General features: G+C 40.9%; 1 protein-coding gene across 7 annotated transcripts in view; it reads left to right on the top strand.

The window, feature by feature from the left end:
* Window positions 1-23,337, top strand: part of RERE (arginine-glutamic acid dipeptide repeats) — a 418,492-nt gene that overhangs the window by 190,123 nt on the left and 205,032 nt on the right. For 6 of the 7 annotated variants that reach the window (XM_027975675.2, XM_060396516.1, XM_060396513.1 and 3 more), the window contains one exon: window positions 4,519-4,644. The exons of the other annotated variant lie outside the window; for it this stretch is intronic. In XM_027975675.2, coding sequence (XP_027831476.2) covers window positions 4,519-4,644 — 126 coding nt within the window. The remainder of the gene's footprint in view (window positions 1-4,518; window positions 4,645-23,337) is intronic. 7 annotated transcript variants of the gene reach the window in all.

Here is a 23,337-nt window from a genome sequence, read left to right on the forward strand (position 1 = left end):
TTTCTCAGAAGACTGAAAGCAGTTAGCTGCTTTTCCTTTTTTAAAATGAAAGTTTAACTAAGAGTAAGAATAAGTGGCTATATCTTCTTGTTTTTTTGTTAGATACCTTTATATAGGCAGTGCTGGGAGGTAAGGGAGGCTTCACTAACAGGCAACCTGTCTGCATACATGTGTTATACACCACAGTTATTTAATCCCAGCTTGGCTGATGTGACCACTCAGCACAGAATATATGGTGTATGGGCATTCATTGTAATGTTAGGTCAACTGTGCCTTGAAAACTCTTAGGGGAGGCAGGAAATGCACATTAATCTGAACATGGCTAATTGAGAAGATTAGATGCTATTCCGGGATTGAGTTCGGGGGATGGCAGAGCGCCTGGGTGGAGAGCTCTACTTGGAAATGAGCTAGTCTGTTCGTTAGTTGTTGTTTTCCACGGCACTAGGCAAGACATTACGCCCTCCTCACCTTGCTTTATCTAACTATAAAGTTGGGATACAAAGTGCCCACCCACCTTGCACATGGCTTGTTTTTAGATGAAAAGATCAAACCTACATCCTGGACAGTGCATTGATGATTGTGACATTGACATTTAGTTGGTGCTCTAGGTTTAAGCTTGGTAAAAACAGATACTTCCTCTGTTTTATTCACTGATTTATATATTGCATGACTTACATAAGATCCATAATAAATATTTACTGAATACTGAATGAAGTTACACTTCAGTGGAAAAAGTTAGTTGGATAAAGTTACCAAAAAACTTTAGTAGTCGTTTGATACAGTGCATGCGTTAACTACAGATTAGTCTTTCGTTTATTAAGCAGGCCAACGAGATCTGCTTCTTTACTTTGAGTTAGCCTGCAGTGTGTGGTATTTTATATATTTAAATAATTCTAAAAATACTTTATAAAATTTTCTTTAGGAAGTTTATGTGAATGTAGCCAAGATCATAATATTTTTTAGGCATTATTATGTTCCACTTTGAATTTTCTATATCACTGACTTAGAGCAAAGATAAATGATGGCCTAGTCTTATGTAAACATCCCAGAGAAAGCAGCTCATAGGAAAAATGCCTTTGGATGTGATGGTTTGTTTCTGTGTGAAGCAGTGGTTGTTTTCTCTCTAGGTTTTTTGTGGTGTCTTGAGTTAAGCCTGCCAAATTGAGTCTTTCTGTAGTTTCTTTTTCTCTGTGCCCTCTTTGTTCTTTCCCTGTAGAAAGGTCAGTACCACTTGCTTACCGCTTTGTGACTTGAGTGTTGTGTGGGATAATGAAGTGAAGACCTTGGAAGTTTGTTGCTAAGCATTTTCTGCTTATAGAGTGAGGAGTCACGTCTTAGATAATGGAAAGCACAGCAGAGACAGTTCTTTGAAGAGTCGTTCCTTTTTGTTAGTTTAGTTGTTCTCCCCTTCAGGAATTGGGTGCCTCAGTGCCCTTCTTATACAGTGATCCTAGGTCAAGAAAAGCTGATGAGAAGAAGGAAATTTTGCCATTTGCAAGAACGTGAATGGACTTGGAGGGTACTTTGCTAAGTGAAGTAAGTCAGAGAAAGACAAATTCTGTGTGATCTCACTTATATGTAGTATCTTTAAAAAAGAAAGCAAGCTAGTGAATATAATAAAAAAGAAGCAGAGAACAAATTAGTTGCTATCAGTGAAGGGAGGGGCAAGATAGGGGTAGAGGCTTAAGAGGAACAAACAATTATGTACAAAATAAGGTACAGGGATATCTTGTACAGTACAATATACTTAACAGTCTATGATAACTATAGATGGAGTGTAAACTTAAAAATTAGGAATCACTGTATTGTACACCTGTGTCTTGTATAATATTGTACATCACCTATACTTCAATTTAAAAAAGGTTTCCAAAAAAAGGAGGAGGGTTGAGTTACTGATTTGATGCCAGAGTACTCTTCTGAAGGCCACACCTTCCCCACTTCTATTTTTAAAATAAAGGTCTTGGTCACTTGGTTGCTATCCATACATATTGTGATAAACTGTAATGGGGTAATGGACTTCCTCCATGCTGTGTTTGAAGTAAGCCACCAGTAATAAATATGTGTGCAAGGACTAAATGTCCTTTTTGCATGAAGTATCTAATTTAAGACTGGGATGAAGTCACTTGGCCCTGAGTGTGATGGTCAGTCAGATGCAGCTTTGTGGGAACCTGCCGTGCTTGTCCCCACCCTCACCCCAGTTACGGGACAGTCATGTTGAAAGTTACTTTGAATCCCACAACATTTTCACATGATACATGTCAGTTCTTAAGTGGGAGAAGTGGTGACACAAGTGAAAATCAGAGTGCGGCTTTGGGAATAAGTAATCTCAAGGCGTCTTATTGGCCCCATTTACCCAGCTTCTGAGTGGTGGGTTTTCACTCATGATTGACAGTCATTGTAGGCTTCATGGGATTTAAAGTTTTAATGGTTCATGATTATTGTGTGATTGGGTAATTCATTTTCTCCTAATGTATTTGGATTTTTAGGACTCTGTGTAGGAAATCATTGAAGAAGTTTAATTATGTTTACTTCCATAAAATACTTAACTAAAAATGTTATTTTACTAAACCTGCTCTGTATATGTGAAATTTTTTCAATGCAGAAAACTCTGGGTATTCTGTTTTTTGTTTTTAAATAGGAGCTAAAGGAAGTTTGAGACAATTTGATGTTTGTAGAGAGCTACTGTGCTAGAGTACTGGTAAATAGCTGTCATTCCAACTCTGTTTCTTAGAAGTGGAAATTTGTGTATATGTGGATGTTTGCTTTAAGGGCCAACTCAAGATTATACAAGAAAAAACTCATTAGAAGAATTGAAAAAAATTAGGACAACTGAGATACTATCAGTGTTTTTTGATTCATAAATGAGAGTAATGAAATGCTTTGAAATGATGCTTTTATAAAAATGTTTTAATAATTACTTGAACTTTTGCATATTAAATAATGCCGACATGCTTAGAAATGCTTTACTAAGGTGTTTTTTGCTTAAAACACTTGATTTGAATAAATAAGGATTTGAGTGGTTTGATTAATTCCTAGTATAAGAGATTAATAAGAATTTCAGTTTTTCAAAAATGTTGATTTGTTGCTTACATTAAAAATTCTTGAAGTATTGTACATCCTAGTGCCCAGTTGAATCTTTGATTTGAAATTTGCAGTGTTGGTATGGGCAGGAGGGAGGTGTATGGTAGAGATGATTATGGCTACTAACACTTGATGTTCACAGAGGTCATTTATATAGTGTCCCCAGGGCAGTATGAATCAGAGACTGACTGCCCAGAAAGCATACTGTGTGGGAGCCCAGGGACCTCTGGAGGGTCATCTAAAGAGTAAGAAAAGCATCATGATAAAGACACTCCCCGTATTAGTTCTTTTTCTTGGGATTTGTCCTTTTGTTTGTTTTCAGAGACATTTAAAAATAATAAGTAGTTAATGGAGCATATTAAAATCTTGGACTATAAGAAGCTGTTAGGGATTCTTTTCTTCTTGAAAGGAATTATGTGTAATAGGACTCCCTAAAAATGATTTAAAATGAAAAGTTTGCTTACCTGTAATTTCTAAGCAGTTTTAAGAACTGAGATTTGCTTAAGTATTTGGATTTTATGGGTTTTTTTAGTTCATTAAAAACTACATGGAATTGGATTGGTTATATTTTTGGAGATGTTATATACTCCCTAGAGTATTCAAAAAAGGAACATGTTCAAACTATTACCTGAGCTATCTTTGTGATACTTACCAGGACTGTGCTGGCTTTCAGAAGTTGCTCCCTAATCTTTCGTTGGTTTTAAATGTTTCTTGCGGGGCGGAAAGAAAGACATATGTATGATATGCACCAAACTGGTTTGGCTCCTAAAAGACATAATGTCTTTCTTGAACTTTATGCTCCAGCCTGTTCATTATACTCACCCTGTGGGCACTGTGAGCAAACTCAAGCTTGTTTGAAGGGTGTTGTCTTTTTCGCTGGTGTTAAGCCTCTGTCTTCAGCTTTACAAAATGAAACTAGGACTTTGAGAAAATGGTAGGATCTCTCTTGAGGCCCCCCCACTCCCCCATACCTTGAACATTTCCTTATGAAGTATGTGTCTTATGCCTCTAACACCTGTCCTTAGAAAACTCTTCTGAAAGCTCAGTTGGTCCGCTTGTGGTTCATTTTATAGTTGTGTTTATCTGACACCGTTGCATTTTTGTTTCTATTATAAGCAAAGCATGCCACTGTCACTGCACTTTGACACTGTGTCACATCTTAACTTGGTTATTTCGAGGGGCACACACCATACTGCCTTACGACAGGCCCACACGAAAGCGTGGAGCCAGAGGGTCATACGTTTGTTCACGCTGGAGTGAGAAACAGCTTTCATGGATGCACAAAGCTTAACTTGAGCGGTAGAACAGATTCTCTGAGATTTTGGAGACCATCTGCTAAAGGATTTGTGCAGAAACCCGCTGTGTGCTGCGTGCCCCTAATAACCAGACATGGGGGGGACATCAGGCATGTTAACTGAAGACTGTTTTCTCTTTTAGGTCCACAACTCCCAGGCCTGTTGCAGATCTCCAACTCCTGCTTTGTGTGACCCCCCAGCATGCTCTCTGCCGGTGGCATCACAGCCACCACAGCATCTTTCTGAAGCCGGGCGAGGGCCTGTAGGGGTAAGGAGAATCCCGTTTTTAAAAGCTATCAATATTTTATATCCCATAGGGTATAAAATAGGATCATTGCCTCCCTCCCCAGAGCCCCTTTAAAAATGTGCTGTATTGTCTGTGTTTTTAAAGGAGTAACAAGTACATGCACAGAGGAAGCAAATACGGGACTTGCCTTACCCCTCTAGGACAGTTCCAGACGCTGGGGGGTGGTGGTGTAGGGGACTCTGGCACCAGCAGAGAGCACGCTGGGCTGCTGCAAGGAGCAGGAGCTGGCAATCAGCAGCGAGTATGGATGTTGGCAACTGAAATGGGGGAAAAAGGGGTAAGTGGGTCCACGTATGGAGTGTGCCATTCCCCAGGATCCCTGGGACTTGTGGCCCGTGGCACTGAACTGTGTGGGGTGCTGCCCTCCTGGGGGATGTTTGGTAGAGTGTTGTGCAGAGGTAGCTGGGCTTTTCTGCAATGCCAGATATAGAATCAGTGTGTGACAGGCTTGGGTTGGCGTGTAGAGGTGGTTCTCTCAGCTGTGCCCCAGAAATCCTCTGTTCCTTGGTGGTGATGCGGGGCCTGCTGTGAGGCAGAGCAGGATGAAATGTCTTTAGCGCTGTATCCCTTGGAGCACAGGGCCTGGTGTTAGTGGTCCACAAGGGTTATTTTCGTGTCTTACCATCTCTGAGAGCTATGTGTACACATCTGTGTTCGTTTTCCTTCCTTAATGAGGATTTAATGCTAAAGTTTTCTGAAAGACTGGTGTTTCTTGTTCTGATTGACTGCTGTTAATCACTAAAGAAGTTTGAGACCCGTCTTTCTCCTGTTTTATGATCTCACCAGGGGGCTTATACTCATGCTCAATTAGAAAATAACAAGAGAGTAGTCATCACACGTACTCACACGATTCAGGATACTGGCACTATGTAATGACTCATTCAGTTTCCCTGTAGAATATTATTACCTTGAGACTCAGAGAAGAGAGCACTCCAAATGGGCTGTAGCAGCACATGGGAAAGCTTTGGGAAGGAAGGTAGGTATTGAGGAGCAGGGTGTGTTTTCTGATGTACTGCTAACATGGGGTGGGGAGAGTGGAGGAGCCCTGCACGTGTGCATGCCAGCCTATCCCTATAAGCAGCCAGCCTGTTTCTATAAGCAGCATAGGCATTGAGCCTGGTGAAGCGAGAGTTGTGAGAAGACTGCAGAACATCAAAGAAGAGCACAGGTTAGTGGGTCCTGGGAAGCAGACATGGGGATGTGAAATGGGGCCGGATTGTAGAAGGTTAGAAAAGGCAAGATTTTATATGCTGGGCCAAAGAGAGTCTTTGCAGGCTTTTTCATTCCAGGCAAGCTGATCACTGCTTAAGAAGATTCATTGGGTAGCAGTGTGGAGAGGGGAAAAGACTGTGAAAGTTCCAATTAGGAGGCTAGGGCTGTCATCCTTGCATGAAATGAAGAGGACCAAGACAGTGGAGATGGGGTATAAATAATTGTAATAAAATCAGGAATAATTGTCACAACAACATTTTCATGTTTAGATAGTTGCTGCTGTAATTTATCAAGAATTAGACCAGAGAAAAGGTTCACATTATGGAAGCCTTGAAATTCCTGATATATAATAGTCAATCACAATGGAAGATAAAACCCAGTGTAGTGGATAAAAATCTAATTTTAATCCCTGGAGAGATATTGGCATCTTAACGAACAAATTAGCAGTCCCTTCTTGCCTATTTCAGAAGCTCCAGCCTTTACCAATTACCATCTTGTTTGTTTATGTGTGTGCGTATATGAAATGGTTTTTATCTTTTAGACCGATACTATATTCTCTAATCAGTGTGGATGTCATTGTTAGACTGTTTCATTTATTGCAATACTAACTAGGATTTGCTGAATGGATTTAAGGTTTTGCCCATAATAACATTGATTTTTGGTAAACTTTTTTTTATTAGCATTAGTGATGCCTAGTATTGATTTATTTAATTTTTTAGCAGTAAAAATATTATGTCCACCAGGAATTTAATTAAGTCCATGATCAGTGGTACACTCAGATACCATCCTGTGGAAGCTGGAGAAGATTCTGTAGTAAGATGACAGATCTTTTTTCAGTCAAGACAACATTGTGTAAAGCTAACGTATTGATTGTTCTTTAACAATGCTTCATGCTGCCAAAGTCATTTGAGCTGGATCTGAATCGGATCCAGTTGGCAAAGCTCCCCTCCATGTGTGGAGCTCTCATAAATTCTGCAGGCCCACAGATCTGATACACTGTAATGAGAGAGCTGCTGGGAGAAAAAATTGATTACAGGGCTGCAGACAATATCATTAACGTTTCCTGCCATGATACACCAGATGTCTTCTCTAATAGACTGTTTTTGTTAATTTAGTTTTTATAGGATAGCATTGATTGCATGATAACTTAACTTTTCTTTGCATATTCAGGTATCTGTGATCTCTGATGGCATAAACTCATATAAGGTTTAATTTTTATTAATTTTTATCTGTTCATTTTAAAAGCATCTGTGTCAGAAAGGCAACATTTTTACTCATTCCTGAGAATCGGTTAGCTTGGATGCCTTCTAGCAAAAGGTACTGATTTACTGGTAGTGGGTAGGAAAGGAGGTGAGAAGTCAAAGGAAGCATTGTCCAGATCCTCCCCAGACTGGGCAGATTTATCTGGACCCCTAGCTGCTCCCCATATCGGGGTTTAATTTGCATGACAAAGGCTCTGTCCAGAGCAGAGAGGGGCAGCCATTTAAAGGGGACTTGAATGCATGTTCATGTCCACTGTGGTAGGTGTGGCTCTGCAGGCTGGAGTGCTTGTCAGGCATACCTGTCCTCTCCTCACTGCAAGTTCAGTGCTCCCTATTGGGATATTTAGTTACTTAGGATTTTTATTCTTTACTCTTACCTTTTTGTGCATTTAAGACCTCTGTGGAGTAGCTAACAGATATTGTTACAAATATGACCATGTTTTGATAGTGGGTCGAGCTATTTTATGTCATTAAAAAAATATTCACAGCAGTTTTATTCACAATAGAAAAATACTGGAAGCAGCCTAAATGTTCTTTGATGGGTGAATGATCAAACCAAGTCATTATTATTTTTTTAGCTACTAGTTTTGTTTTTGGCACATTATCCTTCAGAGAACAGATTTTTGTCTTGATGAGTTCCTGTGTAACATGGACACGTTAACTAACCATCTGACCCTTAGTTTTCTCACTCATAAATGGGTATGCTACTACCACTGATCGCAAAGGGCTGTTGCAAAGGTGATTGAAATAATTCATTAAATTGCTTTGCATGATGTCAAGCATATGATAAGCATTCATTAAGCAGTATCTCTTATTACATAGTTTTATTGTACAAATTCAGGTTTAAATAATTGATTGATTTTTTGGATATTCTTAATCTAAAGTCCCTAGGTCCGTAGATGGTTTTGTTGAGTTTAAGAGGGTCTGTGAACTTCCTGAAATTGCTTGCAGAGTCTTACACACACATGTATTTTCCTGGAGAGAGTTTATATTTTTCAACTATGAATGATAATCAGTAGATTCCTAAAATTTAAAAATTAAGTTTAAAAACTGCTATTCTCTAAAGTCTCTTGAGGTATGGGTCACTTGAAACCTCAAATTAGGAAAGTAATCTTTAAAATGACATAAAAATTGAAAATTTTTCTTTAATTGAAGCTGTTTTCCAAATAAAGACTATAATTAAAACCCCAAAAGACAAACAAACAGCCCGCAAACCAGCTAACTGTTTGCTAAGGAGGCGAGCTAACATGGGGCAGTCACTGTGTGCCGAGGCACTGCTGCTCTGTTTATGTGGCTTTCCCCATATGGTCTCCACAACAGGCGCTTCACATACTTGCAATTTGGGGTACCATCTAATAATTAAGAGTAAATATCATAAAATGCTGTTTTAAAAGTAAAGCCAGTGGAGGAGATGCAATAGTCACAAGTTCCGTCCCTGAGTTGGGAAGATTCCCTGGAGTAGGAAATGGCAACCCACTCCAGTCTTCTTGCCTGGGAATTTCCATGGACAGAGGAGCCTGTGGGGCTGCAGTCCTTGAGGTCACCAAAGACTCAGACACGACTGAGGGCCTGAGCACACAATTGCATTTCTTAGCTGCTTGATGCTTATAAAGAGTTGTCGTCTGGTTGCTTGTTTTGCCCTCTAGGAGGTTTTAACGATATCCTGCTTTTGCAGAGTTTACTGTAGTTTCTCCATTTGCCTTCAAGTGGCTCAGAGGTTAAAGCATCTGCCTGCAATGCGGGAGACCTGGGTTCGATCCCTCGGTGGGGAAGGTCCTCTGGAGAAGCAAATGGCAACCCACTCCAGTACTCTTGCCTGGAAAATCCCATGGACGGAGGAGCCTGGTGGGCTATAGTCCACAGGGTCGCAAAGACTCAGACACGACTGAGAGACTTCACTTTCACTTTCACTTTCATGCCCCAAATAAGCCTTTCATGTTTGACTGTGGTAAAAGTATTAAAACCAGATTTTTGGAAAAAATGCCAGTACAGATGCTATATTAATTTGGGGATTAGTCCATCTACCCTGAATGAAAGATGATTACTAGCTGTCAAATTTTAATGTAACAAGTTTAAAAAATTCTTAAAACACCCAGTTGACCAGCGTTAGTGAGCACATACCCACCTCCAGGTGAATTCCTCTCCTTTGAAGCTGTTATTTCCACGCCCTGCTCTTCCTTAAAAGCTGCAGGACAGCTACTTTGTTCTTAAGGCTATCTTCCATATACTCATCTGTTCCTTTTATACAAAAGAGGCCTCAAGCCACAGTTTCAGAATATATTTGAATAGCCTCAGAATTTAAAACACTTCCACTGTTTAAGCAGTCTTTGCTACCGTAGATTTGTATGAAATGTAATGGTTACTTTTAAGTTTTATTGAGCTCTCCCTTCTTTCAGGGATAATGCATCACCCTTGGTTACTTACAGGCACTGTGAGACCCTTTAACTTCTTTTAAGGGCTATTTTATGCCGTTTGAAAAGTATAAGCAAATACGCGGTGTGCCCAGCTTTACAAGTTCTCCGGAAGCAGTTTTACTGCGAGACGTTTCAGGACGTGGAGGTAAAGTGTGCAGTTTGTCTAGCTTATCTTTGTTTGTAGTGTTATCCCTCATTTTAGGAGAACATAGTATTTTTAGTGACAGCGTTTCAAATAAATGTCAGGGTCTTTAGCTTTTCTAAGTGCCTGGTGTGAGGATTAAGTAACTCACCTAAGGTTAATCAGTCCTTTCCAGAATCTGAAAATTGTTATGCCTAACTCCTCTGAATTAGCATTTTCTGTTTTTATCTTTGATCTCCTGTTGTACTGTTAGATCGAATGGCAGATGCTTACCATTTTTTCCTTTTTTTATTCCTTGTAAATAGACTTTATTTTTCAGAGCAGTTTTAGGATCACAGCAAAATTTGAGTGGGAGGTACAGAGATTTTCCATATATCTCCTACCCAGCATGTGAATGCATGCATGTGTGCTAAGTCACTTCAGTCGTGTCCAACTCTTTGCAACCCCATGGACTGTAGCTGCCAGGCTCCTCTGTCCGTGGGATTCTCCAGGCAAGAATACTGGAGTAGGTTGCCATGCCCTCCTCCAGAGGATCCTCTTGACCTAGGGATCATACCTGCATCTCTATGTCTGCTCTGTTGGCAGGCAGGTTCTTTACCACTCGTGCCACCTGGCAAGACCCATACATGAATAACCTCCCCCATTAGCAGTACTCCCACCAGAGTAGCACATGTGTTACAGTCACTGAGTCTTCACATCATTATCATCCAAAGTGCACAGTTAGCTTTAGATTCACTTTTAGTGTGTCGTGCATTCTTTGAGTTTGGACAGATTTCCAATGCCGTGTATCCACTGTCACAGCTTCACACAGAGCAGTTTCACTCCCCTGACAGCCCTCTGTGCTTCGCCTCTTCAGCTCTCCCTTTCCGCCTAACCCCTGGCAACCACTGATCTCTATGCTCTCTCCTTAGTTTTGCCTTTTCCAGAATGTCATATGGTTGGAATCATGCAGGATGTAGCCTTTTCATGTTTGCTCCTTTCATTTAGAAGTATACACTCAAGATTCCTCCATGTAAAGACATGAAAAGTCATGCATAACAGTTTCTTTTTCACAATAAACAAAATTCCATTGTTTGGATGGACCACAGTTTATTTATCCTTTCATCTACTGAAAAAGATGACATCCTTCTTCCAAGTTTGAGCAGTTATGAATAAAGCTGCTCTAGCAGCAGGGTATTGTGTGGACATAAATTTTCAACTCCTTCGGGAGCCTAATTGCAGGATTGTATGGCAAGAGTGTGTTCGATTTTCTGAGAAACAACCACACTGTTTTTCAAAGTAGCCATATGAGTCTGCATTCCTAGCAGCAATGAATGTAGGGTTCCTGTTGCTCCACATCCTCAGCAACATTTGGTGATATTGATCTGGATTTTGGCCATTCCGTTAGGTGTGTTAGTGGTATCTCACTGTTGTTTAAATTGGCATTTTCTTGATGACATACAGTGTGGAGTATCTTTTGTTATGCTGTCTGGTCTGTTTTGAAATCATGCTGTTTATTTTTTATTGTTGAGTGTTCAGAGTTCTTTGTGTTTCCCAGGTGGCGCTACTGGTGAAGAACCCTTCTGCCAGTGCAGGAGACATAAGAGACTTGGGTTTGATCCTTGGGTCAGGAAGATCCCCTGGAGGAGGGCATCACAGCCCACTCCAGTATTCTTGCCTGGAGGATCCCATGGGCCGAGGAGCCTGGTGGGCTACAGTCCATGGGGTCACAAAGAGTTTGACACAACTGAAGTGACTTAACACACATGCAGGGGTTCTTTGTGTATTCTGGATAACAGTTCTGAGATGTGTCTTTTGTAGTCTGTGGCTTGTATTTTTCTTGTCTTGACAGTGTCTTTTAGAGAGCAGAGTTTTTTTTTTTTTTTAATCTATCAGTTCTTTCCTTCATGGGTTGTGCCTTTACTGTTGAATCTAGGAAGTGATCTTCTAACCCAAGGTCATCTAAATTTAGTTCTGTGTTTTCTTCTTCTACGATTTTATAGTTTGCATTTCACATTTAGGTTTGTTACCCATTTTGAGTTGATTTTTGTGTCTAGGTTATTATTTTTTGGGCACATGTATGTCCAGTTGTTTAGCGCCATTTGTTGAAAAAAAATTTTCTTTTCTCTGTTGCATTGCTTTTGCACCTTTGTTAAGCATCAGTTGACTATATTTATGTAGATCTGTTTCTGGGATTGCTAATCTATTACATTGCTCTAAATTGAGAGTAAAACACAGACATCTCGACTGTTTACTCCTAAAGACTTAGATGTGTATTCTTTTTGTAAGAACGAGGACATTCGTGTATATAGCGACTGTATCGTTATCAAAATGAGAAAATCTTCCAGCAATACAATACTGAGCGAATCTATAGACAGTCACATTTTGCCGTGCATCCCAATAATGCCCTCTACAGCAATTTGCTTTTCTGGCCTAATATCCAGACCAGCATTACAAATCTATTTAACGTGTCTCCGTAGTCTCCTTTAATCTGAAACAGTTCCTTAGTCTTTCTTTGCCTTTCATGACATTGACATGTTTTTAAAGAGTCCAGCTCAGTTTTCCATAGTTCCTTGCTTCCTAGTTATTAGATTTCAGTTATGCGTTAATTTTGGCAGAGCTGTCTATATTGTGCTCTGAGTCCCTTACATCAGAGGACAGATGATGCTACTCTGTCACATTGTTGGTAATGGGAACTCTGATCACGTGGGTGAGTTACTAACTTTCCCTTTGTAAATATGAAGCAATTTACAGGGAGAAACTTTGAGACCATGTAAATATCCTCTGTGTGTGTGTGTGCCCCGTTGTTCAGTCCTGTCCAACTTTTGTGGCCCCATGGACTGTAGCCCACCAGGCTCCTCTGTCCTTGGAATTTTCCAGGCAAGAATTTTGGAGCAGGTTGCCAGGGACTTTCCAGGTGGCGCCATGGTAAAGAAGTGACCTCCAATGCAGGAGATGCAAGAGACATGGGTTTGATAATCTGGGTTAGAAAGATTGCATGCAGTAAATGTCCGGTTTGCCATCAAATTTTCACCCACTAATATTAACATCTCCCCTGGGGTAGGAAATGGCAACCCACTCCAGTGTTCTTGCCTTGAAGATTCCATGGACAGAAGAGCCTGGTGAGCTACCGTCTGTGGGGTTGAAAAGAGTTGGACATGACTGAGCATGCACATGCATGCAGTATTAGCACCTATTTTAGTTTTTGCCCAAATCATTGTGGTGATTATGGAATGGACTCTTACTCTCTTTTCCCTCAAACTCTGTCATTGAAAAATACATCAGAATTTACCTATCATTAACTCAGACAAGGGATTTTTGAGTAAAGTGAAAGAAAGAAAAGGAGAGAGTAAGGAAGTGGGAAGGGAGAGGAGGAAGCCCTCAGAACATTTGAGCCCTTAGGGTCTTTCCATTTTTAGCAATACAAGGACTTTATGAATTTTCATTATTTTTGTAGAAAGAGGAAAAACCTGTGATGGTATTTTGTTCCAGTTTTTACACTCCAGAAGAGAGGAAAGCTGCTTAGAAGTAATATATCATGGCCGTGATTTTATATATATATATAGTGTGTGTTGAAATAATGGTGTTGGTTTGATTCATGTTGGCAGCATTTACTAGTGATCAAATTACTTTCTCTCTCTGCACCTTGGTTTCCTCACTTGTAAAGCCAGAATATTACTTCAGTAGTTCTGGAGCGAGGCCCAGGAATGCACAGTTTTTCCAGGCACTCCCCAGGATATTGTGATGGGCAGCCAGCTTTAGCACATGGAAATCTGCCCCCAGTGACTGCTGTGGACGCACAGCTGATGGTGTCCTGTGTAGGATGCAGAACTTCTGGTGCAGTTCCAGGAGCCCTTAGTGTTTCTTAAATGTCAGTGTTTATGCTCTTAAAATTTTGTTTTTGTGGTTCTCCCATATTACTTAATTTCCTACCTCCCCCAGCACACAAATTATATCCCTAAAACAACATTAAAGGACAGTTTATAAATAAATTCAAACCAAAGTTAGAAAACCAATGAATTTCTAACTGCCAATATTAATTTGATAGAAGTGGTTTGATGGTATTATTATTTGATGGTATTTTGCTGAAATGGAACAGCAACTTGTGACAAATTTGTTACTGATTGCTTGTTGCCCAGATTATTGGGGGCTAGGGGATGGTGTATGACATTTAGATTACTGGGTTCCTCGTGGTGACTCAATTTTTCTCTTGTGAAAAACCTGTGTAAGTCTTAAAGTGTAGCTGCCATGTTGTGACTTTGCCCTTACCTGGCACCACTGTGGCATGTTAGGTTTATTTTATTGGCATACGTAGCTTGTGATAGTTATACTAGTACTGCTTAGTTTTTTTGGGAGGGAAGGTTGTTTGTATTTGATACTTTACTTTTTTCCCTTTAATTTTTAGATAATTTTAGATATACAAATAAGTATCATTAATATTAATAGTAAAATTAGCACATACAACCTTTACCTAGATTTATCTATTAATAGTATACCTCTGTTTTTTAAAATTAATTTTTATTGGTGTATAGTTACTTTACAATGTTGTGTAGTTTCTACTGTACAGCAAAGTGACCACTGTATGTATACATATATTGCGTCTTTTTTGGATTTCCTTCCCATTTGAGTCACCACAGAGCACTGAGTAGAGTTCCCGGTGCTCTACAGAAATTTCTTATTAGTTATCTATTTTATGCATAAGTGTATATTTGCCAGTTCAATTCATAAGTGTATATTTGCCCAGTCTCCCAATTCAACCCACTCCCCAGTGGAACTACTTAGTTTTTAATTGTATGTAAACATTCAGAGTCAAAATCATGTTAAAAAGTTTAAGGTACACATTGAAATGAAAGTGAATTAGCCCTGTCCTGCTTCCAGCCTCCCCTCTCTTGCTCCTCTCTGAGAGAGTCAGGTAGTGTCCTTGACACCATGTGGGGCTTCTCTGTGTGTCCAGTGTCCCCAAGGGATCTATGGGAAACTGGCTCCGGGACCCGCCTCAGACACCAGCATCCTGGACACTCAGATCCCATCATCAGCCCTTTGTATCCACAATTCCACAGCCTTAGACATGGAGGACTGACTGTATGTCTTTTGATCAAGTCCTGCACATGCATGGATCCACACAGTTCAGTACAGTTCATACCCATGTTGTTCAAGGGTCAACTGCATAATCAGTTGTTTTGGCACTCAGTCAAGGGGCTGTCGGCAATTCCCTGGCAGTCCAGTGGTTAGGACTTCCGCTGTGGAGAACACGGTTCAGTCCCTGGTCAGCAAACTAGGATGCCACAAGCTGAGCAGTGTGGCGGCTGCCCACTTTGGCCCCCAACCCCCTCAATCAAAGGGTTGTGTTGCACTCATCTTTTTGTTTACAGTGCTCAGAGCAGTTCTTGGCTCCAGGAAGCTTCTTAACCATTGAATTAATACTTTGCTTCGTTTATAAGATAGGACAAAAACACATTAGGCTTCCTTATTGGCTCTGATGGTGAAAAAGTCTCCCTGCCATTACTAAGATGTGGGCTTGATCCCTGGGTTGGGAAGTTCCCGTGAAGGAGGAAATGGCAACTCCTCCAGTAATCTTGCCTGAGAAATCCCATGGGCAGAAGAGCCTGGCGAACTTCAGTCCGTGGGATCGCAAAGAGCTGGACATGACTGAGTGACTAAGCATACATATTACTATTATATTTTATCAGATAAATAGAGACATAAAAAGGAATATATTAAATGTGACTGAATGGGAACATTGATATGAAGTGTAGCATTTAATACACTCAAGAGACTGGCACTAGGCAGGGAAGCATCGTTTACATGCTTGTAATTTTTAGAAGCAAGTGACTTTTGGGGATCTTTCTGCTTTGTTTGCCGCTTCCCCTAAAAAAAAGAGAGAGTTGTGGGACCAGGAGAGTATTCCTGGGTATAGTTTTAGTGATTAGATATCAGTATACAGCTCAAGTTTAACTTCTTTCCTCACCTGCTCTAATTCTCATGGGCTTGTGCATTGCATATAGCACACACCTTTACACAGGTGTGTATCAGGTTTTCAGCTAACATAGGATGAGGCTGTTTTATTGTGTTTTTATTTGGTGTCTGATCTATGACTCTGGCTTTGGCTCTTTGAATCTTCATTAGAGGAGAGCTTCCCTCATAGCTCAGCTGGTAAAGAATCCGCCTGCAATGCGGGAAACCTGGGTTTGATACCTGGGTTGGGAAGATCCCCTGGAGAATGGAAAGGCTACCCACTCCAGTATTCTGGCCTGGAGAATTCCAGGGACTATACAGTCCATGGGGTCACAAAGAGTCAGACATGACTGAGCAACTTTCACACTTTGACTACTGTGATCTTACAACAGAAAAGGGATTCATTGCTGCAGAGAGGGAAGCGTTGTTGTTTTTGGGTTGCTGTAGGCTGAAGTCCATGGGGTCGCTAAGAGTCGGGCATGACTGAGCGACTTCACTTTCACTTTTCTCTTTCATGCATTGGAGAAGGAAATGGCAGCCCACTCTGGTATTCTTGCCTGGAGAATCCCAGGGACAGGGGAGCCTGGTGGGCTGCTGTCTACGGGATCTCACAGAGTCAGACACAACTGAAGTGACTTAGCAGCGGCAGCCCTTGGTTCTTGACACCGCTGCCCTTCCTTGAGGCCCTAATGGAATGTAGCCTGCTGCTGCTGCACTGCCCCAGGGCCTTGTAACAATTTATAGTTTGGATGGAAAGCAGAACGACCTAAAAAGGCAGCTGTAAAATGCCTTGGGGTCCCCTAATGGAAGATGTGTGTGGTGATCTTGGATGGCTGCAGCCCTTAGGATCACAGTGCCTTGATCCAGAGAATCCTGGAGAGGTGCTTTGGTATCATATCCACTCTGGCTCCCAGGCTAACACCCAGAGTGGAAGGTAGGGCTCGCTATCCATAGCAACACAGTTAAAGCTGAGTGGTGTTAGGGGAGCCCTGGGATATATTATAACTGGAATGTGGGACATTCTCTCTGAGATAAGAACAGTTGGATTTGTACTTCAATAGGAAATTGCCGGCTTGTTTTCAGTCTAAATTTTGTTTTGGTTTTGAATATTTTCCTGGCACATAAAGATGCAGGAATACCCTTAAGTGTAGCATTACCACTAAATTTATTATTTGGTTAAATTTTCCTGGAAGTTTAGGGACTTTATGTCCTTCTGTGTTGGAATGGGGACATAGGGGTTGATACCTATACCGCTTCCTTCTGGTTTTTCCTTCTGTTAGTAGCATCTTGGATGTATTAAAATGTCTACAGACGTCCAGACATCAGTACACTAACCATGATGATTGAATATCAGTATCTTCTTAAGAGATTTAGCAGATTTGTTCCCAAGATCAGAATTCACAAAGATACCTGATGCACTGTTAAAATTATTTTAAAGAAAAACAGTTGGCAGATGATGATAGTTATGCTTAATCTGTAAACTTGAAATGCTGCTATGTGTCCTGTGGGTTAAGTGGGGAAGACACATCCATGAGACTAGGAATTCTCTAGAAATGGATGAGGAGTGACAGAAAATACAGGGGTGACAGTTTAAGGATTGCATCACAGAAAAGGGACTGTGATTAAATTCCCTGATGTCATCCCTGAGCTGAATGGCTAAAGATAACACTCTCTCCTTCTGTTTGTTAAAGACAAGAATCAATACTCACTCCTTGATGGGCTAAATTCTTAAAAAATAGCCCTTCCGATAATTTTTCATTATCTGGGATTTGCCTCTGCTGGTGATCTGCTGGCGACATAGGGGTATTTATTTGCTAGGCATTTTGTGTGAAAATTATTCCGTTGGTGGTGGAGCCCTTTGGATAATTCCCTTCCACTTTACAGTGCTCTTAAATAGATTTGTGATTTGCTTCTGCCTAAGTGGTTTTGTGTCTTTTGGAGTTATTAAACAAAGTGGTGGGGATATATTCACATGTATTCAAAACCTTGTTTGTTCTGTTTTCTCTTCTGTAGCTGTGGGCAGGTGGTTCCCGGATTGTTTCAGTGATAACCTTAGCAAATGGCAAATGCCTCTAGCTTGTTAGGTCAGCCTGACACATTGATTAATGTATGCTGAATTTTGTATTCTTCCCTTATGAAGAAAATTATATAAGAAATTGACTTTTTAGAGGTAGTTTACTGAGCCATCAGGGAAGCCTTTTTAATGAGAAGGGGGATATTAATTATTAGGTGGCTGACAACCAACCAACCATCTGAAAACAAAGTGGTGGAAAAGAATGCAGCCCCATATTGTGAGCTTCAGGGAGAGAAAAAAGAAACTAGCCCTGGTTAGTGCTGGCAGTGTCCCTGGTCCCAGGATAATGCAAAGGCCAGGGCATGAGGCAGAGCTCTCATGGGTGGCCGTTTGCCATATCCAGCAGACTGGGTTGCTGATGCGGCTTCGTCCTGTGGATGCACAGGAGGACTGACTATTCCATTGAACTCGTGTGTAGGGTTGGAACCTGGGTGAAGTTCGTTGCCTTCTGCCCTTCTGCAGTCTGTCTGAGAGGAGATAAGACTCTGCTTCAGTTTCTCAAAATTGGTGGTTTTGAAAAACCAAAGTATATTTTGGTTTTATATATTTTTATTTAATATTTATATTAAATATATTTATATTCTCTTGGTGGAGACAGAACCGTTTATAAAGATTTTTTATTCAGTTTCAGAGCCTGGTTAGCCGGATGAAGCCATGTTGAGAGAGGTTAGTCCTTGTTGCAGAATTGTGAGCTAAGGCAAAGGAGCACTTGTAACAGTCACAACTCTATGTCCCTGGAAAAACAGATCAGATTAGAGAATCCCTTTATCTGTGTGGAAGGGAGGCGAGGTTGTGGTTGAGAGGCGAGGGAAGCTAATGAGGAAAGTCTGGAAAGAGAGAGAGCATGAAAGTACATGACTGGCCTCAGTGACAGGATGGGGAGTGACTGCTGTGCATGGCACCCGGCCTCAGGGGGCGCACGGCTGCCCTGGAGAGGCTCCTCTGCAGGAAAGCTCATGGGTCCAGTGGATGCAGGCTGCCTCCTGGGGGTCAACTCTCCCTCCTGGCCATGATGGCCCAGCCCCGCAGCTCCCCAGGTGTCTGTGCTGCAGGGCAGGGCAGGGGTGCCTTCCAGGTGCCACCTGTCATGCTGCCGGCAACCGCTCTCCTGCTGGTGGTTAATTATTTTCTCTCCTGTGCCGTCTCTTCGCCTGCCATCATCTTGTATTGTGCTGCTTTTTTGTGTCATTGATTTTCTGTTTCCTGGATGAGGTTGAGAGCTCTAGCTTCTGTCCAGTCGGTTCTGGTTGAGTGAGTAAGTACAGGGCATGGGTGGTAGTCTGTCCAGGAGCCTAAGAGATGGGGGGCTAGGCTGATTCTCTGTCCACTAGCCGACCCTAGTGAGGAAGCCTGCAGAGTATGCCCTGTGTCCTGTCATCTCGAGAACACAGGCTAGGTTTTCAGCTCGCTTTATGAAGCTGTCTTGAGTGCAGTTGAAATTCTTCTGAGCATGTTGCTTTCTCCGGAAGAAAGAAAGACATTGCTGTTTTATGTTTGGGGAGAAAGGCCAAAGTGCTGAGACCCAGACAATGTCTGGTCTTATTTCTTGGTTGGATGAAAAGTTGCCTTTCTGCTTTTCTTGAGGAAATGTCATTATCCTAACAGTGATTGGTGAACACAAGGCAGTTAGTTGAGCAGAGGAATGGGTTCTTTTGGAAGATGGACTAGAAAACCATCAGCAGGATGGGTCATTTAAAAAAAAAAGGATTGATCATTAAAAAGAAAAAAATCCTTTGTTTACAAAATTACAGTGTAACTCCTTTGCTTTGCAGACCCGGTTGTTGTCCTGGTCATGTTGGCTGACTGTGTGCTGTAAAATATAACTGACTGAGAAGTGGTGTGCTGCAGGCCTTAGTGCTTTCCTCTGACAGTAACCTTGTAACAGTGAGATTTCAGGCAAAATGCCTTTGTATCTAAATCTTTTAGTCATGGAATTTTAGCACGCTGGTTTTTATTCTACCCAGTTTTTTAGTTCTGTGCATTTTTTCTGCCCATTGGCTTATTGTTTGGGTTATCATCTTAGGTATCTAGTTTAACAAGAAGCAACATGAATATCTTTGAAAATTCAAATGCCTGTTTAAAAATGAGCAACGGTGGAAATTAAATGGTTACGAGCTTGGTATTTTAGCTCCTCATGGAAGCAGTGAGAGGTGAAACTTGGTTAGTTTTCCCTTTCCAGTGGTGCATGCCCTGGACATCTGTTGAGTTTAATAACGCTTTTGACCTTTGGGGTTCTGAACTTGAAATTTCTCCTAGGTCTTTGGGGGAGGGGGTTGGTGCTAAAGTACTGTCACATACTCCGGCATCATTGTTTCCATAGATACATCATTCCAAATGAAAAATCTCGGAGGCTTGTTAATTCATTAGAGAAGTTTGTTTTCTTATTCAAATTGGGTTTTCTCTGCAAGGGAGATAAACTACAGTGTGGCTTGCTAGCTTTCTAAGGCACAGGCTGGTTTGTGTCTGGGATACTGGTTGGAGACATTTTGTGCTTGGGTCAGCTTTTTTTCTGGGCAAATTTTACATCTCACAAACTAAAACTACATATTTATACACACAGGTGTTTATGAAAAAGAGGCTCAGTTCCCAGAGAAGTGCATCATCTTATTTTGCGTTGCTGCCTAGGTAGCTGACTAGTAACATTATTACTTACTGACAGGTGCTTTTTGCTCCCAGGGATGGCAAGCTTTCTCAGTAAAATGCTAGATAAGAAATGTTTTTGGTTTTGTCTTCTCTGTGGCCTCTGCTCATACTGGTCACAGACCGTCTGTGACAGTGTTGCTGTGTTCCAGTAAAGCTTTGTTTACAGAAATAGGTGGGCTGGATAATCGCCTGTGCGCCTGTCGTTTGCTGACCCCTGTTGTTGTTTAGTCACTCAGTGGTGTCCGACTGTTTTTGACCCCCGTGGACCATAGCCCACTAGACTCCTCTGTCCATGGTATTTCCCAGGCAAGAATACTGGAGTGGGTTACCATTTTCTTCTCTGGGGATCTTACCTACCCAGGGATCAACCTCATTGGCAGGTGGATGCTTTAATCCTGAGCCACCAAAGTATTTTCTCTGTGGCCTCAGGACTATGTAAGGGGTGTGTGGTTTGCTGAGTTAGTGGGCAATTCCTTTTTTCTTTCCTCTGTTATTTTGAACTGGTGAATATGTTATTTATTTAATTTCTCTCTATAACTTCCTCCCCCTTCCCCCATCCTGACCTTAATGATTTTTGTAAAGTACACTAATAGGTATTCCTAGCAAGAACTCATTCTCACTAATGATCCTGGAGGATTTTTGCAGTATATTTACATACAAGGAACAATTAAACATTTTTTTCAGCTTGTTTCTTCTTTGGTAATTAGCTTATATCTGTAGAGAAATTTTGAAAGGGTAAATGTACATAATAAAAGAAGTTGAAGTTCATGTCCTAATTTTTCTTGTGTGTCTTTTTTGGTTAATTTTTTAAATTAAAAGATACTGTAGCAAAATATTAGGACAGCAGAAAAACCTTTCTATCCCTACTTAATAAAAAATAGGACTTCTGTTTGATTTAGTATTTAACAGATAAATATTGATATGGGCAAATACTTTAATATTTGTTGCTAATGAAACAAAACATTTGAAAGCCACATAGACAAAGGAAATTTACCCAAATAAAATGTAGTCCACAGTCACAGATGACATGTCTGATCCTAGCCATTAGCTTTTAAATATGCTTTTGCTCACAAGGCATCCTGGGAAATGAGTGGGGATGGCTATGTGCCAATCTTTCTCCACCATTGAAGAACAGCTGGAAACTCATCTGATTGACAATGGTTTTTGGAAGTCTAGTTTATATTAAAGGACAGTATTGTTATTATCATAAGTATGGAAACTGTTTTTAAGAAACATTATTAATTATTGACAGATTCTGTTCATATCCAGATAGAATATTAGGGTTTCAAATTTTATTTGAGACTAGGGTTTGAAGATTTATGTCATAGCCTAAACAAATGTGCAGTGTATTATTTGTTCTTAGTTGCTACAGTGCTGGCTTTGTTGTTGTTCAGTCACCAAGTCGTGTCCAACTCTTTGTGACCCCGCGGACTGCAACGTGCCAGGCTAAATTATTATAAAATTGTCTGTGACTTCTGCACGTGCCCTGCCCGCCCCCCCATATCTCCTTTTCATATACACTTTGTTATAGATGAATTGGTACACTCTCACCACAGCCATTAAATCTGTCTTCACCAGTTGACTGTAGTGTTTTTGCTGTATCTTACTACCCAGTGTCATACATACTTTATGTAATTTGTCGTGAATACACATTCCTGCTCATTTCTTTTGCTTGTGATTATGACTAAGTGTTAATAATTTCACTTTGCTGAGAGGTAGATTGCTCTTACAGAAAGAGTAACCAGCTGGCTTCTGTTTTCAACTCTGCTATCAGTGCTTCATGGGTGTGATACTTTAGGCAAGCTGTTTAATATTTTAGAACATAAGTTTCCATCTGTCTGTCAAATTGAGGTAATAACTTTGTCTTGCTTGCTTCACAGTCGGGTTATTCTCTTGTGAGAACAGGAAGTAACATAGCACTCTGGAAGTTTTGTGGTAGTCTACAAATGTAGGAGAATCTGTCGACTGGCTGTATGTAATGAAAACCCAGATCATAGCAGTAAAAAGCCTGTATTCTGTGAAACCAGGTCCTGGATGTGCGTGCAGGGTTGAGAGTGGCCGCGATCGCCACTGGCTAGTTCCCACTGTCTGCACTGTTGTCCTTGGTGTGTGGTTTCCATTCTCAAGGTTTCCTGGCGGTCGCAGGTGGCCATTGCAGCTACTGCGGTCAGATCCATGTTCTCTGTCAGTGTGACTCAAATCATAGGCCACGGACTGAAGTGTTTGTTACTAGTCCACCATGTATTAAGTGCAGAAAGTAACCATTCAGAAACTTTAGAGCCATTTCACATCGCCACACCATTTTATTTGTGTTTTATCAAAGTGTCACCCTGCAGTGGGTTGGGAGAAACTTTCTCCACTTTGGCCAGGCATGGAGAGAGGAGGGCCCATCAGAGCTGATCTAGTGCCACTGCCTGATGACTTTAGTTTGTGCAGGTCTTCAAGGGGGGCAGTTACTGGTTCTGACTGTGCTCCAGTAACACAGGAGTTCTGTTAGTAAGCAAAACAGGAAGAGTGGAGGCTGAGTTAGGCAAGTCTGAAACTGCAGCACCATTCAGCACAGTATCATATCCACAGATGCACTCAGTTCCCGAGTAGCAATGACCCCAGATGTCATTTCTGGGGATTAGGAGAATTAATGCATATCTCAGATGGGAAAACATATCAAGGATGCCAAAAGCAGAGTACAGTGACATAACAGATTATATAGTGATCAACTGTAGAAAAGAACACTTGCAACAGATTTTAAATTTACTTATATTTTCATAACTTAGAACTAAATTTGTGAACTTAATTATGTGTAGTTACAGTTTATCTTAAACCAACATGAATTATCTTCTTGCAAATATGATTGTTTTATTCTCCTAGGATAAGATACAGAAGTAGGACTCTTTACAAAGATGACTTTTTAAAGGTATCATTTCGTTGGTTTGGAATTGGCGTGATCCTCTTTCATATGTTGTAGTGCATACC

Source organism: Ovis aries, chromosome 12 (genome assembly GCF_016772045.2).
Source record: "Ovis aries strain OAR_USU_Benz2616 breed Rambouillet chromosome 12, ARS-UI_Ramb_v3.0, whole genome shotgun sequence".
NCBI classification, from domain to species: domain Eukaryota; kingdom Metazoa; phylum Chordata; class Mammalia; order Artiodactyla; family Bovidae; genus Ovis; species Ovis aries.